Here is a 20774-nt window from a genome sequence, read left to right on the forward strand (position 1 = left end):
AAGAGTAGCCCCTGCTCACCGCAACTAGAGAAAGCCCACACGCAGCAACGAAGACCCAATGCAGCCAAATAAATAAATTTATTAGAAAAAAAAAACGGAGTCACTTTGCTATACACCTAAAACTAATACAACACTGTAAATCAACTATACTTCAATAAACCAACCTCATAAGGCAAAAAAAAAGGTAATAAATAAATGAATTTCTAAAATGTCTGACACAATATTAGCACAGCCAGAATAGGGACCAATCTGTCTCATTACGGTTGAAGGGATCCTCACTGACAGTCTCTTGGTATATTATTGATTCTCTTAGCTTCCTACACGAGAGACAGGGTGTACTATGATATTTGAATATTTAGACACTATCCATAATAGGAAAAATTAATTTTTTATCTTGAATAAAATATGACAGTAGTAAAAATTTGGAAAACATGCAGCAATCAGAATGGATAACCAATACAGCCTTGGTGTATTAAAGCATTCGTGCTTTCAAAATGAGAATGAGTGCTATACGCTTATACATACTCTTCATACAGCTACTTATAAGTCTAGAAAGTTACCTACATTTGAAAGATTATAAACAGGATGATGAAGAATTATGAAGGTAAATAGGTGGTACAAACCTATTCCTAAGCTTCTGAAGGACTATTTGGTAATATGTATTCAAAAGACTTTAAAAATTAATATGCCCTTTTATAAAGCAATTTCACATTTAAGAATTTACCCTAAGAATCATTCCAGATGTGCAAAATTATTTAGTTATCTTAATTCTCAACCCCCACTGTTGATAAGAGAAAAAAAAATTAGAAAGTAAAATTCTGACATTTCTGAATAAAATTAAATAAATGACAGACTATCATTAAAAATGTTGGAATACACTTAGACCATCTTTAGAAATATCTGTATTTTCCATAACAATGTGTTATGTAATTTTTTTAAATAAAAATTAATTTCAAAAAGATGATGCTGAATATATAAAACATATGAAAGTAGTCTCAAAATCTAAGAGAATTAAGTGTTATGGGAAAAAAGAATATTACAGAACATTATGTACACTGTGATATATTTTAGAAAAAGATTACTTCTGCTTTCTGCTTTTGTTTCCTTTACATCACCAAAGTTTACTCTGGCTTCAGAGACTATGCCATAATTCTAGACACTGCTTTTTAAATGTAACATCCAATTAAACTGGTAACACAAGTCCAAATTCAAAAAGGTAAGATAAGAGCTAATTCAGGCAGAAGCTCAGGTACTTTTTCAGAAAGAAAGGATAATATATTAAAAAGAAAACCTAATTTGTTAATTGTTCTTACCGGCAGCGAACATTATGCACTAACAAACATATAGTCACATATACCATACATATTATCATATCTGCCGCAAGAGCTAGGAATTTAACATTGTCAGATGAAGGAACAAACAGGTTAGGTGCCTGATATTCCCATTTTCACAAACCCATGCTGCCCCCTTCTGGAAAATTTTGGAGGCATGTGACAATACAAGTTTAATAAGATATAATGAAAAGTAATCATTTTTAACTTATCTATTAGAGAACTTAGGCTATATGTTCACACTGAGAAACATATACATTATATATGCTTCAAAATTTATTTTGAAACATTTTCAAAAAATTCTGTTCTGAATAAAATTCTAGCAGCAGCAAAAAGCTGTGATAATCTAATCATCCATGCCAATGGGAGAGGGAAGTAATATTAGATATATATTTACTAAAAGTAAATAAAACACAACACTTTAAAAAGTCACATTTTTTGTTCCCTTCAGTACTCATTCCCGTCACTCTCAAAAGCAAACAGAATCTGAATTTGGTATTTATCTTTCCAATTCAATTTTAATAATTTTACTACCAGCAGCCTTAAAAATATCTGCCCTCCCTTTCAGCTGCTCTCTTCCTCAGACTCCGCAGACATTGGGCACACTCTTTTGGCCTCCCCTAGCCTAGAGTTCAGATTTTGGAAATTCACCCAAGCCTACCTCTGACAGCTATTCAAATCTGGAAATCATTCTATCTCTAACCTCTCAGTGTTGCTTAAATGTCTCAGTTATTAGAATAAGATTAAACTAAAATGCTATAATTCTGAAGTATTAAAACATAGTATAGGGATTTCCCTGGTGACACAGTGGTTAAGACTCTGCACTCCCAATGCAGGAGGCCTGGGTTCAATCCCTGGTCAGGGAACTAGATCCCACACGCATGTCACAACTAAGAGTTTGCATGCCAACTAAGGAGCCCATGAGCCGCAACTAAGGAGGCTGAGAGCCACAAGTAAGGAGCCCACCTGCCGCAACTAAGCCCAGCACAACCAAACAAATAAATAAATATTTTTAAAAATAGTATAAGATATAGAGAACAAACTAGTGGTTACCAGTGGGCAGGGGGATGGAGGGGCAATATAAGAGTGAGGGAGTGGAAGGTACAAACTATCGAGTGTTAAGATAGGCTTAAGCATATATTGTCCAACAAGGGGAATATAGCCAATAATTTGTAGTGACTGTAAATGGAAAGTAACCTTTAAAAACTGTATAAAAATTTAAAAACTTTTAAAAAACAGTATAGAAAGTCTCTGTAGGATTATAAAATATTGCACTCAGGATGAAGGGAATGACGTAGCTGGAGAACAAGAGGGAAAAAGAGACTTGCTTTTTATTGATAACCTTTAATACCTTTTGCATTTTATATACCTATTTATAAAATATTTTAAGACATTACAGTAAATAATATTCCAAGTGCAGATGAAAACTGAAAACAGTAAGGCACTTAAAATTTTAACAAGCCTGTTTTTAAAAAGAATTTTCTAAAAAGTCTTCTATATGAGTATTTGAAGTGGCAGTCTTATTTAATAATAATATGAAGGTTCCATTTTAAATTTGAATTCTATTAAAACTGCCTAAGAACCATCACATCTGAATAGCAATATATAAGATCAAAACCACTCATTTAAAAGCAATAAGCACAACTTGGAATGACAAACAAAAATGGCACAGAACTCTCTTTTATATTTATAGTATATATTTTGTATTGTTATATAATATTCAAATACTATTTTAGTAGATAGTTTCACTTCTGTTTCCTTTCATATATATTTCATATATATATATAGTACACATACCTTTCATACCTATATACATTATATGTATATATTTCTTTCATATGTATGGATAGTACATTTTGTTTTCTTAAGAAACCGAACCACACAAAAAACTAAAAAGCCACCTCAAACTTAATTTTTTCCTCTACATTCCATAATCTTAAGGAGAAAGAAATAGAGACAGCACATAGCCTAATAATAGAGATCTCAAAACTGCAAGTTCTACCACCCCTCATGAAGTCAATACACAGTTAGTCAAATCTCACAGGATTTTTTGAGAGTTTACCAAAGCTCTTTGTTTCTCTGAGTACCTATGATATACCCCTGCCCTTATCCACCAAAGCATTTGGTTAGGATCTCTCCTTTACCATTTATAGTCAGCCTTGTAACAGGCTTACTTAAATACTTGCCTGACTCTCCTCCTAAAATATAAGTTTATATTTCTTGGAACACTGAAATGCATTGCTTGGCAGATAGTAATACTGCCCAAAAAAACTTGCAGAATTTTTGTCAATAACTCTTTGGCACTATACAATCCTGAATTACTTCAATATTTCCTATCTCAAAGGATATTTTCAGGAAACTTTTAAATTTTCTTACTGTATTTTAATTCTTTAAAATAATCTGTATCATATGAAAGTTAAATCTCAGTTAACTAGACTATTCAGGGAATCAAACTCAATTTCAAAGCACTTTGACTAAATGGAGCTTTACTATTTGGGAAAAAATAAATAAAATTCCTCTAAAAAATGAAAAACAAAAACCTTCAATGTACAATAAACATAAAATCTATTCAGTGCAGGTACTCTACATAACACTATAGGAAATGTTTATCATCTATGAACATGTCAAAATTTTTAAATAATTAAAACTCCCATTAATAAAAGAATAGAGAAAGTTTATTAAAAATAAAGTGTATAGAACCACTGAGTCTGGCACTAAAGTAATACTAATCTATAGCAAGAATTTGGAAAGATTTCAGGTAAAAAAATGCTAAAAGAGCACAAAAATGAAGGAGTGGGTAAAGAAAGGATGACAAAGAAACACCTAGACAGTAGACAAGTAAGATGTACATGTGTGTGGAGTTGTGAAAGGGCGTATAGTCTGTCCTCAAAGCTCATCTCCAGCCGCAGCATCCTTTCTACCCAGCAGGCAGGATTTCATTTTTCATTCACTGTCTACCAAAGCCAGGAGACAATGATTTTGCTCAGTTTTAACAACTTCCTATATTTTGGTAAACATGAAATGACCACAAATTAAGAAAGAAAAATTCATCATAATTGTACATTCTTAATTACAATTTAAGTCATTTTTAAAATGCAACCAACATTTCTCTGTTTTAGGACATCTTTTCCTGGGGTAAAAAAAAAATTGCAAGAAATCAAAACTCAACTTCTTTCCCAATCTACCTAAGATAAAAACCAAAACCCTATTCTAATCAAAAAAGCAGATGACAAACTTTTCAGGATTTATCTTTAAACATACAGTTGGTAAATATTTATAATCTTCCAACTACCAGATCACTTTAAAGTAAAAGTTTTTTTTGCTAAAAGAAAATGACATTGGATCAATTTATGAGGACAATTCTAGTATTAAAATCAGCATATGATGTTGTTAACTCTAATCTCAGCAAAACAGTCGTCTGCTAAACATTTAGCACATATCAAATTCTTAGCTTTTTATTAATCAGTTAGGCTCTTTCAAACATATTAGCTGCTGGACCTAAAACTACCAGCTAAATGGACAGCTTAATAACTAGGCAGGCATTATTTACTGTCAAATTATCACAAAGCTAAAAGCAAATTTGTCTTAATCAGTACTTTTGAAAGATAATTAAAAACAAGAAAATTCTACTGTTAAGACTATAATGAGTAAATTATTTTCCAAGTACCAGGCTTCCTTGTCTGTGTCTCTCTTCTTCGTATTTCCCAGGCAACTTAGCACCTCTGGTGAGCACCTAGTCTAGTAAGGAGACCATTCTCTATTTAGTTGCATGTATGTCTATTAGGTAGCTTTTACTCACTACAGATTATTTCTAAATGCAGTTGATCAAAAAAATTTTATTATATTAAATACCCACTTGAAATTTTTTTAAAAGAAACCAGAAAATGTTCTCATATAAATATGTAAGCTAAAAAATATATTAATGTAGTTCAAAAAGAAAACATGACCTTATGGAAACCACTCAAAAAAACTTTCCTTTTAATACCTGTAATTAAAAAAATACACACACACACACACACACACACACACACTCTAGTTAATTTTCAGTGTTTTATTCTTATGAAAACAAAAACCAGCCAAATTAGAAATGGTCGCACTAAACTGAAATAAAATAATCTAAATTATCAATGTCAGCATCAAAAAATTAGATATTTCCCCAAATTTGCAGTCAGAGATCAAAAAACTCATGTTTTAGTATGGGGCATTAAGTACTGTTAAATAAAGTTTAGGGCAGGGGTTCTAACAGTGCTATAACTTAGTATAATGACAATGATATGTATTTCACTAAAATAGACATACAATTGGTTATTTAAATAAATACACAATAATTTTTCTCAGTGATGAAGATTAAAAGAAATGAACAACCAACTGGGAAGCAAGAAAAAGGCAAAAAAATTTTAAAAAGAAGGAAGAGGATAATTAAGTATCTGAATTTTCAAATTTGGCAGGGGAAAAAACGAGAGAACCTGGTACTAGAACCTCCTATAACATCACCAGTATCAAGTCAAATGAAATCTAGCACTGGCAGAACATGGCAGATAACACACATTACCAGGAAGATTAAGTAAGTAGAAAGGCCAAGGAAGATTTTCTGAGCTTTGAAATGAGACTCCTTGTGAATACTGGATCAGATACAGAAGTCAAATGCTTTTCATTTCAGTAAAACCATAACTGGTGATGCTGTAGGGATTATGATAAGCATGAAATATGTGTGCAAGAAGACGGTGTGTCTGTGTGTCTGTGTATGTGTGTGCACACACACGTGTGAATGTGTGGGCATAGTGATGATGCCAACAGAAGTGGCTAATCACATGAACAAGTTCATGATTAACAAACAGTAACATAAATTATGGGTCTGTTATTCATCCATCCTAAGTTCTCCTAAAATCTCCTATTTCTAAAATTATTAGGCTGTTTATATTTGACATCATGGCCTAACCTACACGCACATCACTAAGAAAGCAATCTGCTTTCACAAAGGTATGTACAAAATTTTCCAAAATCATTTTCAGTGCCTGTTATACTTTCTCTTGTCACAATAATTGTTTATTTAAACGAACTCTAGGGAATTTCCTGGCAGTCCAGTGGTTAGGACTCAGTGCTTTCACTGCCGGGGCCCAGGTTTTGACCCTTGGTCAGGAAACTAAGATCCCACAAGCTGCACGGCGCAGCCACAAAAAAATATCAAAATAAACGAACTCTATTTATAAGTAATGAGAAGTATTTTGCTTCAAACTACCAAAGTATACGTTTACTATCTTTTTGCTCAGATGAAGCTGAAAATAATGAGATTAGAGAATGACTTTGGGGATACTTAAAGTACTTTAGAACAAAAAATTGAAACTTCAGTAAACATATTCTAAATTACTACTACATTTCAGGGACAAGCTATTTAGGAGCTAATAACAGGAAAAAAAACTATGCATCTTCTACGACTATGTGCCCGATGGTAATAATTGTAACTTTGTCTAAACATCACATTACCACTGTTTAGTTTTTAAATTAAAAGGATTTTTTAATTGTCACATTTTAAGTTACTCTGGATTTCATTTATATTAAGCCTGATAGCAACACAACTTGACTCTACCACAGTGAAATAATCTTTCGTGATCAACTTACACTGCAGTTTTCAGGTGGAACCAGAAGCTGAGTAATCTCGCCACCATGGACACAGAAGATGTGTTTCATTTCTCCAGAAAAAATGTCCCAAATTATGACTGAAAAATCCACGCCTCCAGATATCAGGTACCTTTGATCATAACGAGCTGAGACCTGATGCGGATACAACAAACACGTGACTTTGTTCCGATGACCACGGAGTGTCCTGTGAGGTGGCCAACCTGTGAACGAGGTTTTGGATTTAGCTATACATTTTATCATCGAAAAGGCTTCTAGTTTCCTAGAACTCCTCTGTAGTTCTAGAAATACAGTAGCTACATACCACATGAGACTACTGAACTCTTGCAGTGTGGCTAGAGTGGATTCATATGTGCTATGAATGTAAAATATACATGAGATTTCAAAGACTTAGCACCGAAAAAATGTAAAATATCTCATTAGTAATTTTTATATTGATTACAAGTTGAAATGAACATAGCTTTGCTGCACTAGGTTAAAGAAAATATATTATTAAAATTAATTTCTCCTGCTTCATTTTTACTTTTCTTAATGTGCCTATTAGAAAATCACCTATATTGTTACATATATAGTTCTACTGGACAGCATTGTTCTAAAAGATTACCAGTATTACTGATAATATGATAATTACTAGTACACTATATAGGTACCCAATAATAAATGGAATTATTAGCACATATCAAAGAGATAAAATTAGATACCTCTTTATTTACAGTCATTACATGGTGTTTATTCCAATAATAGACACTAAGTACAGTTGATCCTTGAACAACAGAGGTTTGAACTGCCACAGGTCCACTTACACGCAGATTTTTTTCAATAAGTATTTACTATAGTACTACACAGGGGCAGCTGATTGAATCCAAGGATACAGAGGGCCAACTGTAAAGTAACATGCAGATTTTCAACTGTGCAGAGGGTCAGTGCCCCTAACCCCCTGAGTAGTTCAAGGGTCAACTGGAGTGTATTTTATTAAGTGCACATTAAATTCTCCCAACTACATTGCACACGAACAACTACACGGATTCATTGTATTTGTTAAAAACAAAGAGTGTAGACATTGTCAGGTTCATGGTTACAGAGTTCTCAAAACACTTTAGACACTAGGAGATCTTCAGGATACCTCTGCGGAGCATGTGCTCCCCTTGCAGCAGTTGCACTATGGCTGTCTGCGTGGCAGGTACAATAACGATGCTTCCATCTTCACGGCCACAAACGAGTCGCCCGTGGGCTGGTATGTACACACTTGCGGTCACCTTCAGAGGTTCATTACTATTGGGAATGACACTCAGCTGATCTATAATTCCGGCAGGACAAGGATTCAGTTTATCAAATGCCTCTTGCAAACTAACAGAAGTTGTCATTTCCAGCTCTGTGGAGGTTTTGTTTGGTACAAAAGAAAAACATTTAAGTATTTTAGAAAAAACATTAAACATATAAAAATAAATGTGCTTACAGATGATTCAGTAATATACCAAAGAATAACTGTCATCAACTATAATTCTAAGAAGAAAATGACATATGTACATTATGAATTTGCTACACAGTGGCTGGTATTTAGGTTGTTAAATTTAAAAAATTGAGAAATTACTGCAAGTGATTTACTAGTACTTCCTGTACCTTCCTGTTTATCAGGTGTGTCTGATATGTTCCAAATATTCAATCTTCCAGAAGAATCACCCTGAATCAATAGTTTGTGGAAGTATTCCTTACATCCATAGAAGAACCGAGTAACAGGAGGACAAATTAGCAACTGTAAAAAAAAAAATTTGTTCAAATACCCTTAGCTATCTTTTTAAACAAAATATTCCACACATTAACATTTTTTCAGATTAGGGTGTTAAGTACTTTGCCTCGGTACCAGAGTAAAAAAAAAAAGTGCATTTATAGAATGAGTATTCAATAATATTTTAATTAATTTTGTAGCACTGAAACATATCAACTAATACCCAAATCCAGTACATAGAACACAAATGAAAACTAAATTTATAGTCTTTCTCTAGAATTAATATTTTTATTCTTTTTCTCTGCTTTGTAAAAACCACAATGCAATTATTTGTCTGCTATTAAGCAATTAATACAAAGATATACCCCTCGTTACCAAAAAGAAAATTCTCCACTTAAAAGGTCAAAAGGGGAGAACAGGCTAATCTGAGCTTTCTGCCCATCCCTGATTAGTCTCCAAGAGTAGATGCGAAACTAAACTACCAAGCTTGTACAACTAGAGGACTTAAGAGAATATTTTTCAACTAATGGCATGATACTTGATGACATTTACATAATCCACTTGAACCTAGCCTGATTTGCTATAAACTACTAGGAACAAAGACCATTCATTAGGGTGTTGTGTATACTTTCATTTTTAAAACAAATTATTTTTCTGCTTAAGATCCTGTGTCTTCAGTGAGACCACTTATTTGAAAATACGAAATAGTGGTGGACTCCTAAATTTAAAATTTAGATTATTAATATACTAAAACTGGAGCATTAAAGCATAGAAGCTCATCCTAAAAAGCAGTAAAAAATAGACTTCAGTGTTTAAACATATAGTTAACAAATAATCCGTATTCGGTATCAGTTGTTTCCTAAAAAGCATTATCCTATAGAAATTATATGCATTAAGCATAGTTAGTTACTTGATTTAACTTAAAGCCTGAAAATTACTAAAAGTTTTAATTGATAAACAACATGCTTAACTAGGAAAAGTTGTTACAACAGCTGTAATAGCCAGTATTTCATATTTCACTGTGTATCTAACACCACACAGTACATATATTTTAATTTAAAACGTATTGGGGAGCTGATACATAAAGAAACATGGTATGTATTTGTTTTGTTTCGTGGTTTTTTGTGGGGTTTTTTTGGCCGTGCCGAGCAGCTTGCAAGATCTTAGTTCCCTGACCAGGGACTGAACCCAGGCCCCAGCAATGAAAGTGCTGAGTCCAAACCACTGGACCACCAGGGAAATCCCATCATGTATGTTTTTTATATAAGTCATTATCTCTTGATTTAAATAGAAGTGACTATCTTGTTTGGAGAGCAGTAAGTAGGAGTTTAAGTTAAGAGACTAAAGGACAGGTCATAGAGGATCTTAATTGTACATGGATATATAAATTCTATATATTCAAAATCATGTAAAAATTAATTCCCTTCCCCTCGCCATCTCTCCACATAAAGATGGAACAAAATGTTCAGAATGAAAAAGCTGTGGAAACCTAGAACTTGAGTAAAGGAAACTTTATTTCCAAAACCAAAGCTTCTTTCTTAATGCTCAAAGAATAGAGAGTTGAAAACCCAGTACTAAGGGCATTTCAACTTTAAACTGATATTAAGTAGGTTCTTAGAAGTCATAATAAATTTGATTTTTATAGGGAAAAAAATGTCTTTTTTCTTTATTTTTAATGCCTAATGATTTAAATCACTACATGGTTTTGGGGAGATACTGCAATACCTTGTTCAAATAATAATCAGTCAGCATTATTACATAATTATCTTTGTGCTTCTAAAATTACATCTCTCACTATGTTTATAACTGCATGAGTATAAAATCAATTTATGCCATCAATATGAATTTTATCAAAAAGTCATTGCCACTTTGTAATCCGTATAAGACCATTTTTATTCCTGGAGAAAAGTGACTGCTACATTATAGGCATATTATAAGCAAATCTGAAAACTGTGCTTATAATAACTGACCATGTCAAAATGTTTTAGAGTATCTAACACACAGCCTTGAATTGTACTGAATCTTTCAAATGCTTAGCTACCAAAGACACCAATAAATATAGTTGTAAAAATTTTTCAACATAACTACCAATTATAAATGATACCTGAAGAATTTTACCTCTTTATCTGTTCGATCCAAGAGGCTATGTTGTACCGGAGGAACTAAATTTTCAACTGCTTTCCCCACATCACTGCGGAATGAATCACTAGCTGGAAGGCAACTGAAAATGAGAAAACTACAACATTCAGTAAAAATACTGACATTAAATATTTTATCATACCATATGATGACTTTTTTTGACAATGGACAAAATATGGATATTTTAATTACAGTTAATTTAATATCGGCATGAAAAAATTAAATAATTAATGTTACTAACATACTCTACTTCAAATAAAAACTCCACCTAATTTTTGTGCTTAGAAATTAAACCTCAATTACAAATCAACTTAAGTTCTCAAGTTTTTTACCTAAATTAAATATTTATACTTTCTACATTTTCATACTTTCAGGTTATACCCCAAATTCGGAAACTTTTGCTTTCAGTTAAAGTCCTAACATTATTTATTGAATACCTGGCAGGTAGTTTGTAAATAAAACTTTGCCCATTTTCAGTCCAAATGATGACTTTATCTGCCGAGACAAAGTCACCTCCAGTCCACGTCTGTCCATTTTCACTCGGACCTGAGCACAACAGGGAGTAGTCCCCAGCATCAAATACCTACGAGGAATAAGAGATTCGCAATCGTTTTAAAAACCATAAAACAAAATAAGACAATTTAACCATATAAAAACTGAAAACCTCTTTTTGGCAGTAACTGAGAAAGTCATGTTGGTGGGTTGCAATACCATCTACATGTTGTTTTCGTATGCGTTTCCCTGACGATTAATGAAACTGAACACCTTTCTACACATTTACTGGTCACCTGGCTTTCCTCTCTTGTGAAATGTTTTTGTTCGTTTTCCTATTGGGTTGTCGGTGTTTTTCTTCTTGACCTGTAGAAGTTGTTTTTTATCAATAATAGACGAGTCCCTCATCATAGTGTACACCATAGCTATCTTCTCTCACTCTTTGGTTGTCTTTTTTATTTTTTAATACATCTTTACTGGAGTATAATTGCTTCACAATACCATGTTAGTTTCTGTTGCACAACAAAGCAAATCAGCCATATACATACACAGGTCCCCATATCCCCTCCCTCTTGAGCCTCCCTCCCTGTGCTATGCTGCTGCTTCCCACCAGCCAACTATTTTACATTCCGTAGTGTATATACGTCGATGCTATTCTCACTTCACCCCAGCTTCACCCTCCCACCCCATGTCATCAAGTCCATTCTCTATGTCTACCTCTTTATTCCTGCCCTGCAACTAGGTTCATCAGTACCACTTTTTTTTTTTTTTAGATTCCATATATATGCATTAGCATATAGTATTTGTTTCTCTCTTTCTGACTTACTTCACTCTGTATGACAGACTCTAGGTCCATCCACCTCACTACAAATAACTCAATTTCGTTTCTTTTTATGGCTGAGTAATATTCCATTGTATATATATGCCACATCTTCTTTATCCATTCATCTGATGATGGACACTTAAGTTGCTTCCATGTCCTGGCTATTGTAAATAGAGCTGCAGTGAACATTGTGGTACATGACTCTTTTTGAATTATGGTTCTCTCAGGGTATATGCCCAGCAGTGGGATTGCTGGGTCATATGGTAGTTCTATTTTTAGTTTTATTAAGGAACCTCCATACTATTTTCCACAGTGGTTGTATCAATTTATATTCCCACCAGCAGTGTAGGAGGGTTCCGTTTTCAACACACCTTTTCCAGCATTTATTGTTTCTAGCTTTTTTGATAATGGCCATTCTGATCAGTGTGAGGTGATACCTCATTGTAGTTTTGATTTGCATTTTTCTAATAATTAGTGATGTTGAGCATCTTTTCATGTGCCTCTTGGCCATCTGTATGCCTTCCTTGTGAAATGTCTATTCAGGTCTTCTGCCCATTTTTTAACTGGATTGTTTGTTTTTTTGATATTGAGCTCCATGAGCTGTTTGTATATTTTGGAGATTAATCCTTTGTCTGTTGTTTCATTTGCAAATATTTTCTCCCATTCTAAGGGTTGTCTCTTTGTCTTGTTAATGGTTTCTTTTGCTGTGCAAAAGCTTTTAAGTTTAATTAAGTCCCAATTTTTAATATTTGTTTTTATTTCCGTTACTCTAGCAGGTGGGTCAAAAAAGATTTTGCTGTGGTTTATGTCAAAGAGTGTTTTTCCTATGTTTTCCTCTAAGAGTTTTATAGTATCTGGTCTTACATTTAAGTCTTTAATCCATTTGGAGTTTATTTTTGTGTATGGTGTTAGGTAGTGTTCTAATTTCATTCTTTTACATGTAGTTGTCCAGTTTTCCTAGCACCACTTACTGAAGCACTGTCTTTTCTCCATTGTATGTTCTTGCCTCCTCTGTCGTAAATTAGGTGCCCATATGTGCGTGGGTTTATCTCTGGGCATTCTATCCTGTACCATTGATCTAGTCTTTTCACTCTTGTGTGTGCACTCAAGAGAAGGCTGATCTCACATGATTATAAAATGCTGACAATGGGCACACAAGAAACTGGTATTAGCTACTGCCTCTGGGGAGGGGAAGGGAAGTGCCCTGGGGGAAAAGGGTATATATTTTTCACTGTATCCTCTTGCACTTTGTTTTATTTCTATTTGGATGTGTTTTAAGTTTTAAGACAAAGGAAGGATCCCATATGGCCTACTACAACTAAGCAGCTGCTAGCTTTTCTTCTCTAATCTTGTCCCAAACAACAGTCATACTGTGGACATACATAAGTATGCCACATACAGAGTGGACATACATAAGGCTGTCCACGCTGAGACAGGATAGCGCAGTAGTAATGAGAGCAGCTGCTGCAGTCAGGCTGCCTGAGTTGTATAACCTTAGTCACTTGTACAACCACCACCACTTGTATAACCTCAGCCAAGTTATTTATCCCCCCTACGCCTCAGTTGCCTCATCTGTGAAATGGGTGAAGCCACAATCCCTGCCGTGGCAGGCGGCCTCTAAAATGGCCCCACCCATCCCTGACTCCTGGTAGTATTAGGATCCTCACGTAATCCTCTCCCTTGAGTACAGGCGGCATTTTGTGACGGTTTCCAGAGAACTGAATGTGGCAGAGGTAATGGGATCTCAGCTCTAAGATTAGGTGGGTCTTGGCTACACCTTCTCTTGCTCACTTTTTTTTTTTTTTTTTTTTTTTTTTGCCACGTTGTGCAGCATGTGTGGCATCTTAGTTCCCCGGCCACGGATTGAACCTGTGCCCCCTGAACGGGGAGCATGAAGTCTTAACCACAGGAACACCAAGGAAGTCCCTCTGACTCACTTATTCTGAGGAAGGGCAGCTCCTGTGTTGTGAGCTGTCCTAATGGAGAGGCCCACACGGCAAAGAACTAAGGTCTCCAGCCAACAGTTGGTAGGACCTGAGGCCTGTCAACCACCAGGTAGGTTTGGAAGCAGACCCTCTCCTAGGTGAGCCGTGGGATGAGGTAGTCATCCCGGTCAAAACCTTCATCACCGTCTGCGAGAGACCCTGGGCCAGAGGTACCCAGCCAAGCCATGCCCAGATTCCTGACCCACAGAAACCCAAATTCCTGACCAAAAACAGATGATTCAAATTTGTTGTTTTAAGTGACTAACTTTAGAAATAATTTGTTACGCAGGATTAGATAACTAATATACCACCCCTTGGAGAGTTATTTCCAAATAATACATGGAAAGCTTTGAAAAGTATGCTAGGCACAGAGCAGAGCAAGTGATCAAAACCTGATGGCTCTTTTTCTATTATGGAAATATTAAAGTCTGGCAACGTGAAAGTAATATATACCTTCCATCATTAGCTCTTTAATGACAGAAGACCTTGCCAACTCCAAAATGTCAGAAAAGAATGGCAACTGCGATAATAACAACCTACAAAGATACAGCCAACTTGCAGAAAACTCACCACCATTGCCCATGCTGTACTGACAAGACGATGAAAAATATGGTAGCAAAAGGCAGAAATTAAGATCAACAGAACTAACAACCATTAACTGAATCATTCTATGAACCAAAACAAAAAAGATAACTATATACAGCCAAATTCCATACCTCAAAATATGATATCAAAATCAGACCAAATGTTTCAAATATTCTAACACCAAGCTCCGCCTTACAATCTTCTTCGGGAGTCTGATAAACCAATATCACGAAGGGCAAAAATACAATTTCTTACTTATGTAGTTTATCTTACCCTCCAATACTTGGAGCACACAACCAGAAGCGACCTCTGTGTGAATGCACAAAAAGAGATGCTTTGGCAATTCTGACAATAAATTGGTTTGGACTCCTCTTCAAATATTGGCTCAGTATCCTGAAAAGAGAAAGATCTGTAAAACTTTAGGACTGGCTGGGTCGTCAGTTAAAATTATCACACAATGATAAAGAAAACAAAATGAAATAAAGGCATCTCTTGATATGTTCAACAATTTAGCCCCTCACATGAGAACCAAGGTAGTAAAAAGCAGCAAAGATATACTCTAAAATCCTCTGGGTACAACATCTTTGCTACAAAGCTACTTAAGATTAAAATACTAATGTGAGTCAGAGTGTCATCACTGGCAATGACAGATGATAAAAATTTGAGTCAATCCTAATTTTTATAGTTACATGTGCTTGTAGGTTAAAAAAAACCTCATCAATTCCTGCACTTTCTCCCAGATTCAATGTCTAAAAATTCCCTAACTGAAGATATTACTATCTATATTGCCAGAAAATTGATCTGCCTTTCTTATTGCTAAAAAGTAACAAGGAATTCAAGTCCAAAGAACTCAGAGGACTAAAACCTGCTTTATATCTTCTTTGTGGTGGTTTGCTTTTTTTTTTCCCCCTCAAGCAAACTACCTTTTAACTTCAAATTTAAACAGAAGCAGTTGAGGAAAATCCTCTTCTGTGTTTCTCTACTTCAGATCCTGCACAGCATGTTTCTCTGCTTTGCATCCTTGATAAGGCAGATATCTACCCTCAAAAGGGAAAAAAAATAATTCACGTACAGAGAGAGCATACTAGGGGACTCTTCTATACTATGTCAATAAGACTATTGAAAAGAATAGCTTTTTCCTTCCTCTTTAAGTAAAAAAGAGAAGGGGCCTAAAATGTAAGACTCCGTAAGAACAGAAACAGAGAACTGACTTCCAGCCTCATTTGTCTCACCTGCAGGCCACTTATTTCCGAGGTAACAATCCACACCTTCAAGATGCCCGTCACTGAGAGCGCCACCACAGTGTCCTCTACACCAAGAAGGAAAAAGAAGCCAGTTACAAGCACAACATGCTTTATTTTTAAACAATAATATGGTTACAACAGTGACATGGACCATGGTTTGCTTTTTTTGTTTTGTTTTCTTCCATCACCCTCCCTATCCCACTCCACCCCTCTAGGTGGTCACAAAGCACCGAGCTGATCTCCCTGTGCTATGCAACTGCTTCCCCCTAGTTTTCTCAGGGTATATGCCCAGTAGTGGGATTGCTGGGTCGTATGGTAGTTCTATTTTTAGTTTTTTAAGGAGCCTCCATACTGTTCTCCATAGTGGCTGTATCAATTTACATTCCCACCAACAGTACAAGAGGGTTCCCTTTTCTCCACCCTCTCCAGCATTTACTGTTTGCAGATTTTTTGATGATGGCCATTCTGAGCGGTGTGAGATGATAACTCATTGTAGTTTTGATTTGCATTTCTCTAATGATTAGTGATGTTGAGCATTCTTTCATGTGTTTGTTGGCAATCTGTGTATCTTCTTTGGAGAAATGCCTATTTAGGTCTTCTGCCCATTTTTGGATTGGGTTGTTTGTTTTTTTGATATTGAGCTGCATGAGTTGCTTGTATGTTTTGGAGATTAATCCTTTGTCCGTTGCTTCATTTGCAAATATTTTCTCCCATTCTGAGGGTTGTCTTTTCGTCTTGTTTATGGATTCCTTAGATGTGCAAAAGCTTTTAAGTTTCATTAGGTCCCATTTGTTTATTTTTGTTTTTATTTCCATTGCTCTAGAAGGTGGGTCAAAAAGGATCTTGCTGTGATTTATGTCACAGAGTGTTCTGCCTATGTTTTCCTCTAAGAGTTTGATGGTGTCTGGCCTTACATTTAGGTCTTTAATCCATTTGGAGTTTATTTTTGTGTAGGGTGTTAGGCAGTGTTCTAATTTCATTCTTTTACATGCAGCTTTCGAGTTTTCCCTGAACCACTTATTGAAGAGGCTGTCTTTTCTCCACTGTATATTCTTGCCTCCTTAATCAAAGGTAAGGTGACCATGTGTGCATGGGTTTATCTCTGGGCTTTCTATCCTGTTCCATTGATCTATACACCTATTTCTGTGCCAGTACCATACTGTCTTGACTACTGTATCTTTGTAGTATAGTCTAAAGTCAGGGAGCCTGATTCCTCCAGCTCCGTTTTTCTCTCTCAAGATTGCTTTGGCTAATCGAGGTCTTTTGTGTTTCCATACAAATTGAGAAATTTTTTCTTGTAGTTCTGTGAAAAATGCCAGTGGTAGTTTGATAGGAATTGCATTGAATTTGTAGATTGCTTTGAGTAGTAGAGCCATTTTCACAATGTTGATTTCTCCAATCCAAGAACATGGTATATCTCTCCATCTATTTGTATCATCTTTAATTTCTTGCATCAGTGTCTTATAATTTTCTGCATACAGGTCTTTTGCCTCCTTAGGTAGGTTTATTCATAGATATTTTATTCTTTTTGTTGCAATGGTAAATGGGAGTGTTGCCTTAATTTCACTTTCAGATTTTTCATCATTAGTGTATAGGTATGCCAGAGAATGCTGTGCATTAATTTTGTATCCTGCTACTTTACCAAATTCATTGATTAGCTCTAGTAGTTTTCTGGTAGCATCTTTAGGATTCTCTATGTATAGTATCATGTCATCTGCAAACAGTGGCAGCTTTACTTATTCTTTTCCAATTTGGATTCCTTTTATTTCTTTTTCTTCTCTGAGTGCTGTGGCTAAAACTTCCAAAACTATGTTGAATAATAGTGGTGAGAGTGGGCAACCTTGTCTTGTTCCTGATCTTAGTGGAAATGCTTTCAGTTTTTCACCATTGAGGATGATGTTGCTGTGGGTTTGTCATATATAGCCTTTACTGTTGAGGAAAGTTCCCTCTATGCCTACTTTCTGCAGGGTTTTTATCATAAATGGGTGTTGAATTTTGTTGAAAGCTGTCTCTGCGTCTATTGAGATGATCATATGGTTTTTCTCCTTCAATTTGTTAAAATGGTGTATCACATTGACTGATTTGCATATATTGAAGAAGCCTTGCATTCCTGGGATAAACCCCACTTAATCATAGTGTATGATCCTTTTAATGTGCTGTTGGAGTTTGTTTGCTAGTATTTTGTTGAGGATTTTTGCATCTATGTTCATCAGTGATATTGGCCAGTAGTTTTCTTTCTTTGTGACATCTTTGTCTGGTTTTGGTATCAGAGTGATGGTGGCCTCGTAGAATGAGTTTGGGAGTGTTCCTCCCCCTGCTATATTTTGGAAGAGTTTGAGAAGGATAGGTGTTAGCTCTTCTCTAAATGTTTGATAGAATTCGCCTGTGAAGCCATCTGGTCCTGGGCTTTTGTTTGTTGGAAGATTTTAAATCACACTTTCAATTTCAGTGCTTGTGATTGGTCTATTCATATTTTCTATTTCTTCCTGATTCAGTCTCGGAAGGTTTTGCATTTCTAAGAATTTGTCCATTTGTTCCAAGTTGTCCATTTTATTGGCACATAGTTGCTTATAGTGATCTCTCATGATCCTTTGTATTTCTGCAGTGTCAGTTGTTACTTCTCCTTTTTCATTTCTAATTCTATTGATCTGAGTCTTCTCCATTTTTTTCTTGATAAGTCTGGCTAATGGTTTATGAATTTTGTTTATCTTCTCAAAGAACCAGCTTTTAGTTTTATTGATCTTTACTATCGTTTCCTTCATTTCTTTTTCATTTATCTCTGATCTCATCTTTATGATTTCTTTCCTTCTGCTAACTTTGGGTTTTTTTTTTTCTTCTTTCTCTAATTGCTTTAGGTGTAAGGTTAGATTGTTTATTTGAGATATTTCTTGTTTCTTAAGGTAGGACTGTATTGCTATAAACTTCCCTCTTAGAACTGCTTTTGCTGCATCCCATAGGTGGTTGTGCTTTCATTGTCATTTGTTTCTAGGTATTTTTTGATTTCCTCTTTGATTTCTTCAGTGATCTCTTGCTCATTAAGTAGTGTGTTGTTTAGCCTCCATGTGTTTGTATTTCTTACAGAGTTTTTCCTGTAATTGATATCTAGTCTCATAGTGTTGTGGTCAGGAAAGATGCTTGATACGATTTCAATTTTCTTAAATTTACCAAGGCTTGATCTGTGACCCAAGATATAATCTATCCTGGAGAGTGTTCCACGATCGCTTAAGAAGAATGTGTATTTTGTTGTTTTTGGATGGAATGTCCTATAAATATTAATTAAGTCCATCTTGTTTAATGTATCATTTAAACCTTGTGGTTCCTTATTTATTTTCATTTTGGATGATCTGTCCATTGGTGAAAGTGGGGTGTTAAAGTCCCCTACTATGATTGTGTTACTGTTGATTTCCCCTTTTATGGCTCTTAGTGTTTGCCTTATGTATTGAGGTGCTCCTATGGTGGGTGCATAAATATTTACAATTGCTATATCTTCTTCTTGGATGGATCCCTTGATCATTATGTAGTGTCCTTCTTTGTCTCTTGTAATAGTCTTTGTTTTAAAGTCTATTTTGTCTGATACAGGAATTGCTACTCTAGCTTTCTTTTGATTTCCATTTGCATGGAGTATCTTTTTCCATCCCCTCACTTTCAGTCTGTATGTGTCCCTAGGTTTGAAGTGGATCTCTTGTAGGCAGCATATATACGGGTCTTGTTTTTGTATCCATTCAGCCAATCTATGTCTTTTGGAGGGAGCATTTAATCCATTTACATTTAAGGTAATTATCGATATGTATGTTCCTATTACCATTTTCTTAATTGTTTTGGGTTTATTATTGTAGGTCTTTTCCTTCTCTTGTGTTTCCTGCCTAGAGAAGTTCCTTTAGCATTTGTTGTAAAGCTGGTTTTGTGGGGCTGAATTCTCTTAGCTTTTGCTTGTCTGTAAAGGTTTTAATTTCTCAGTCAAGTCTGAATGAGATCCTTGCTGGGTAGAGTAATCCTGGTTGTAGTTTCTTCTCCTTCATCACTTTAAATATGTCCTGCCACTCCCTTCTGGCTTGCAGAGTTTCTGCTGAAAGATCAGCTGTTAACCTTATGGGGATTCCCTTGTGTGGTTTGCTTAAATGAAATTAAATAATAGCATGTTTTACAATTAGCATGAAGACCTAATTCTATATTTTATGAAATAACGGAGAACTGATTTCAAAACAGGTTAATGAAGATGATCAAAAATTTGGAGTTCAAGGAAAAGTTTTTTTTAGCTGCTTCATTTATTTCTAACTTACAAGTTTTAATAATTTCAAGTGTTCTTGATTACTATGCTAAAAAATTACTTTTTAAAAAACTTTTAAGAATTTAAAAAACTAAAAATCAAACACACAACTTTTATTCTTCAAAGTTCACTTTTATTTATTCATCATGGGGGAGCACAGTCACTTTCTTCAGGGCACACATTTCCCCTTTCCCCACCTCCCTTGCCCGCCATTTTATTGCACACCACACCCTCCACAGGCCATCATCAAGAGAAAGACATGACATAAAACCCAAATTCATCAGCTTCGGGTGAGGGAGCAGTCACAGCACGACAGTAATATTCGTGAACTCCGAGAGGAGGGGCATTAGATAGCAGTCTAATGCAGGCTCCAGAGTGAGGGAGTATGCGTTAAAATCACATTTTCTTCACTAATTAACCAATGAACTGTGCATAACTTAACTAACCTATCCTAAATTCAATTTGCTTATCTGTAAGCAAATGTAAATGAATAAAGTAACGACAGTACCTACGTTAATGGTCTGTTATGAGAATTAAGACACACC

At 35.2% G+C, this 20774-nt stretch overlaps 1 protein-coding gene across 3 annotated transcripts in view; it reads right to left on the minus strand.

Moving 5' to 3' along the window:
* Positions 1–20774, minus strand: part of WDR7 (WD repeat domain 7) — a 375654-nt gene that overhangs the window by 321720 nt on the left and 33160 nt on the right. For all 3 annotated transcript variants that reach the window (XM_029222033.1, XM_029222024.1, XM_029222014.1), the window contains 7 exons: positions 15951–16027; positions 14992–15111; positions 11271–11416; positions 10813–10915; positions 8589–8721; positions 8092–8340; positions 6951–7171 (listed from right to left, as the gene is read on the minus strand). In XM_029222033.1, coding sequence (XP_029077866.1) covers positions 6951–7171; positions 8092–8340; positions 8589–8721; positions 10813–10915; positions 11271–11416; positions 14992–15111; positions 15951–16027 — 1049 coding nt within the window. The remainder of the gene's footprint in view (positions 1–6950; positions 7172–8091; positions 8341–8588; positions 8722–10812; positions 10916–11270; positions 11417–14991; positions 15112–15950; positions 16028–20774) is intronic.

This window comes from Monodon monoceros, unplaced genomic scaffold (genome assembly GCF_005190385.1).
Source record: "Monodon monoceros isolate NGI ecotype Baffin Bay Population unplaced genomic scaffold, NGI_Narwhal_1 Super_Scaffold_1, whole genome shotgun sequence".
NCBI lineage: Eukaryota > Metazoa > Chordata > Mammalia > Artiodactyla > Monodontidae > Monodon > Monodon monoceros.